This window comes from Penaeus japonicus, unplaced genomic scaffold (genome assembly GCF_977035675.1).
Source record: "Penaeus japonicus unplaced genomic scaffold, GWHDUDI00000001_assembly GWHDUDI00000017, whole genome shotgun sequence".
Taxonomy (NCBI): domain Eukaryota; kingdom Metazoa; phylum Arthropoda; class Malacostraca; order Decapoda; family Penaeidae; genus Penaeus; species Penaeus japonicus.
Genome location: NW_028234419.1, coordinates 17,916,471 through 17,918,970, shown reverse-complemented (window position 1 = coordinate 17,918,970; position 2,500 = coordinate 17,916,471). Strand labels below are relative to the sequence as shown.

The 2,500-nt window shown below is 26.6% G+C and overlaps 1 protein-coding gene across 2 annotated transcripts in view; it reads right to left on the bottom strand.

Annotated features, from left to right (window-relative positions):
- The window catches only part of LOC122264903 (mitochondrial enolase superfamily member 1), a 21,381-nt gene that overhangs the window by 9,393 nt on the left and 9,488 nt on the right, over positions 1-2,500 (bottom strand). For both annotated transcript variants that reach the window (XM_043033993.2, XM_043033992.2), the window contains exon 3: positions 1,720-1,822. In XM_043033993.2, coding sequence (XP_042889927.2) covers positions 1,720-1,822 — 103 coding nt within the window. The remainder of the gene's footprint in view (positions 1-1,719; positions 1,823-2,500) is intronic.

The window sequence follows — 2,500 nt, the reverse complement described above, 5'->3', positions numbered from 1 at the left end:
GACCATAGTAACAACTATTATAACAATAATGATATTATGATTAGTATAATTATATTATACAACTATTACATTATATTTTATCATATAACTATTATTAGAAAAATAATAATAACAATATTGATTATGGTAGTCATAATAATGATAATGATGATAATAATCCTTATCACTATCATAACGATGATAAACATAGAAATAAGAATTATTATTGTTTTATTATCAATAGTATCATCATGAAAGCAATAATCAACATCATTATCAGCAACAAAGATAGATATAGTGATAACAGTATTAACAATGATAACATCATCATCGCCATCATCATCATCATCATCACCATCCTCATCATCATCATCATCATCATTATCATCATTAGTAGCATTAGTAGTAGTAACAGTAGTTGTAGTAGTTGTTGTAGTAACAGCAGCAAAAGTAGCAGTAGTAGTAGTAATAGTGGTTGAAATAGAAGTAGTAGTAATAGTTGTTGTAGTCGTAGTAGAAGTAGAAGTAGCAGTACGACAGCGAATTAGTTGTTGTTGTTGTTGTTGTAGAAGAAGTAAGAAAAGTAGCGATTAATGGTATCAATAGTAGAAGTGGTAGTATTAATATTAATAGTAATAGCAATTGATAGTATTAATAGTAGTAGTAGTAATAGTAATTAACAGTATTAATATTAGGAGTAGTAGTAGTAATAGTAATTAACAGTATTAATAGTAGGAGTAGTAGTAGTAATAGTAATTAACAGTATTAATAGTAGTAGTAGTAATAGTAATTAACAGTATCAATAGTAGTAGTAGTAGTAGTAATAGTAATAGTAATTAATAGTATTAATAGTAGGAGTAGGAGTAGGAGTAGTAGTAGTAGTAGTAATAGTAATAGCAATAGTAAATAATAGTATTAATAGTAATAGTATCACTGTTCATATCATTATCACTTCTATTTTTATCTCTATCATCCCTATCGTGAGGATAATGGTTGAAATGATAAAAAAAGAAAACTGCTATGAATTAGGATGATTACAATATTGATAGCAATGGCAATGATGATAGCAATAACAATGATATTGATGATAATAACGATAAGGACAACAAAAGTTATGATAATAGTTGTAATTTGTATTGTCATTATGATTTCTCATTATAGTTCATATCATCATTTTTATTAAGATTATTGTCAGAATCAATGTCTTTATTATGACAACTATCATTATTTTCATCATTTTTATTAGCATTGTCATTATTTTGATATAATTGTTATTTCTATCATTACCATCACTAAATTTTCATTATCATCATGATTGTTATCATTGCTAATGCTACCATTAATATCATTATCATTATTGTTACTGTTATCCTTATTATTTTCATTATTATTATCATAATTTTTCTGTCATCATTATTATAATTATTATCATTATTTTCTCCTTATTATCATTATGTCTTACTATTATCATTACTATCATTCTCAACATTATCTTGGTTATTATCATTATTAATGTCTTCATCATTATTCCTACCGTAATTATATTTTCCAATATCAATGAAGTTAATAAATTAACTATAAAAAAGGCAACAATATTCACCATGACAATAATTCTAAAAAAAAGAAAAAAAAAAAAAAAAAAAAAAAACAGCAATCTTATCGCAAGGAAGATAAGCCTCAGCCAAAAGAAGGAAGGAAGAAGGAAGGAAGGAAGTAAGGAAGAGAAGCCACGGCGCTCACCCAGCTCTGTTCCTCGGCCGATGGTGAACGATATGCCGTGGCCCTTGATGTCTGTGTCCGTGTAGACTATCACGTACGCACACGAGTAGTCGGGGTCCGGGTGCTGTGGGGGGGAGGGGGGAGGAGGAGCCGGCTCTGAGTCGCTTTTCTCGTTATTGTTATTATTTTTGCTTTTGTGAATATTGTTAGAGTTGATGTCATCACTACGACTTGTTTTCATCAGCACTCTGATAATCAGGTCTTTAAACATTATGATTTTAACAATTTTAGCATCAGAAATATGTATATATATATATATATATATATATATATATATATATATATATATATATATATATATATGTATATATATATATATATTTTATATATATAATAAGAGATAATATATGTATATATATATATATATATATATATATATATATATATATACATATCGCTGTTATTATATTATCAGTCATTAACACCACTGTTATGACCAATATCATCGTTATTACATTTATTCTTATTCATATTATTATTGTTCTCATGCTCATATATTCAATGGCATGATAATAATCATTATAATCAATATCATCAACCTTATCATCATTATCATCAGTACTATCACTACTGTTATTATAAACTCTGACAGTAACGTTATTATAACAAGAATAATTATTTCATCAATATCATTATTCCCTTTATTATAAATTTGATCACAGATGTAAAGAGTGCAAAATATCTATCTAATTCTAGAAGTTTAAACACTGTAATAGTTCGTTGCTCATGGCTTACTTTTACA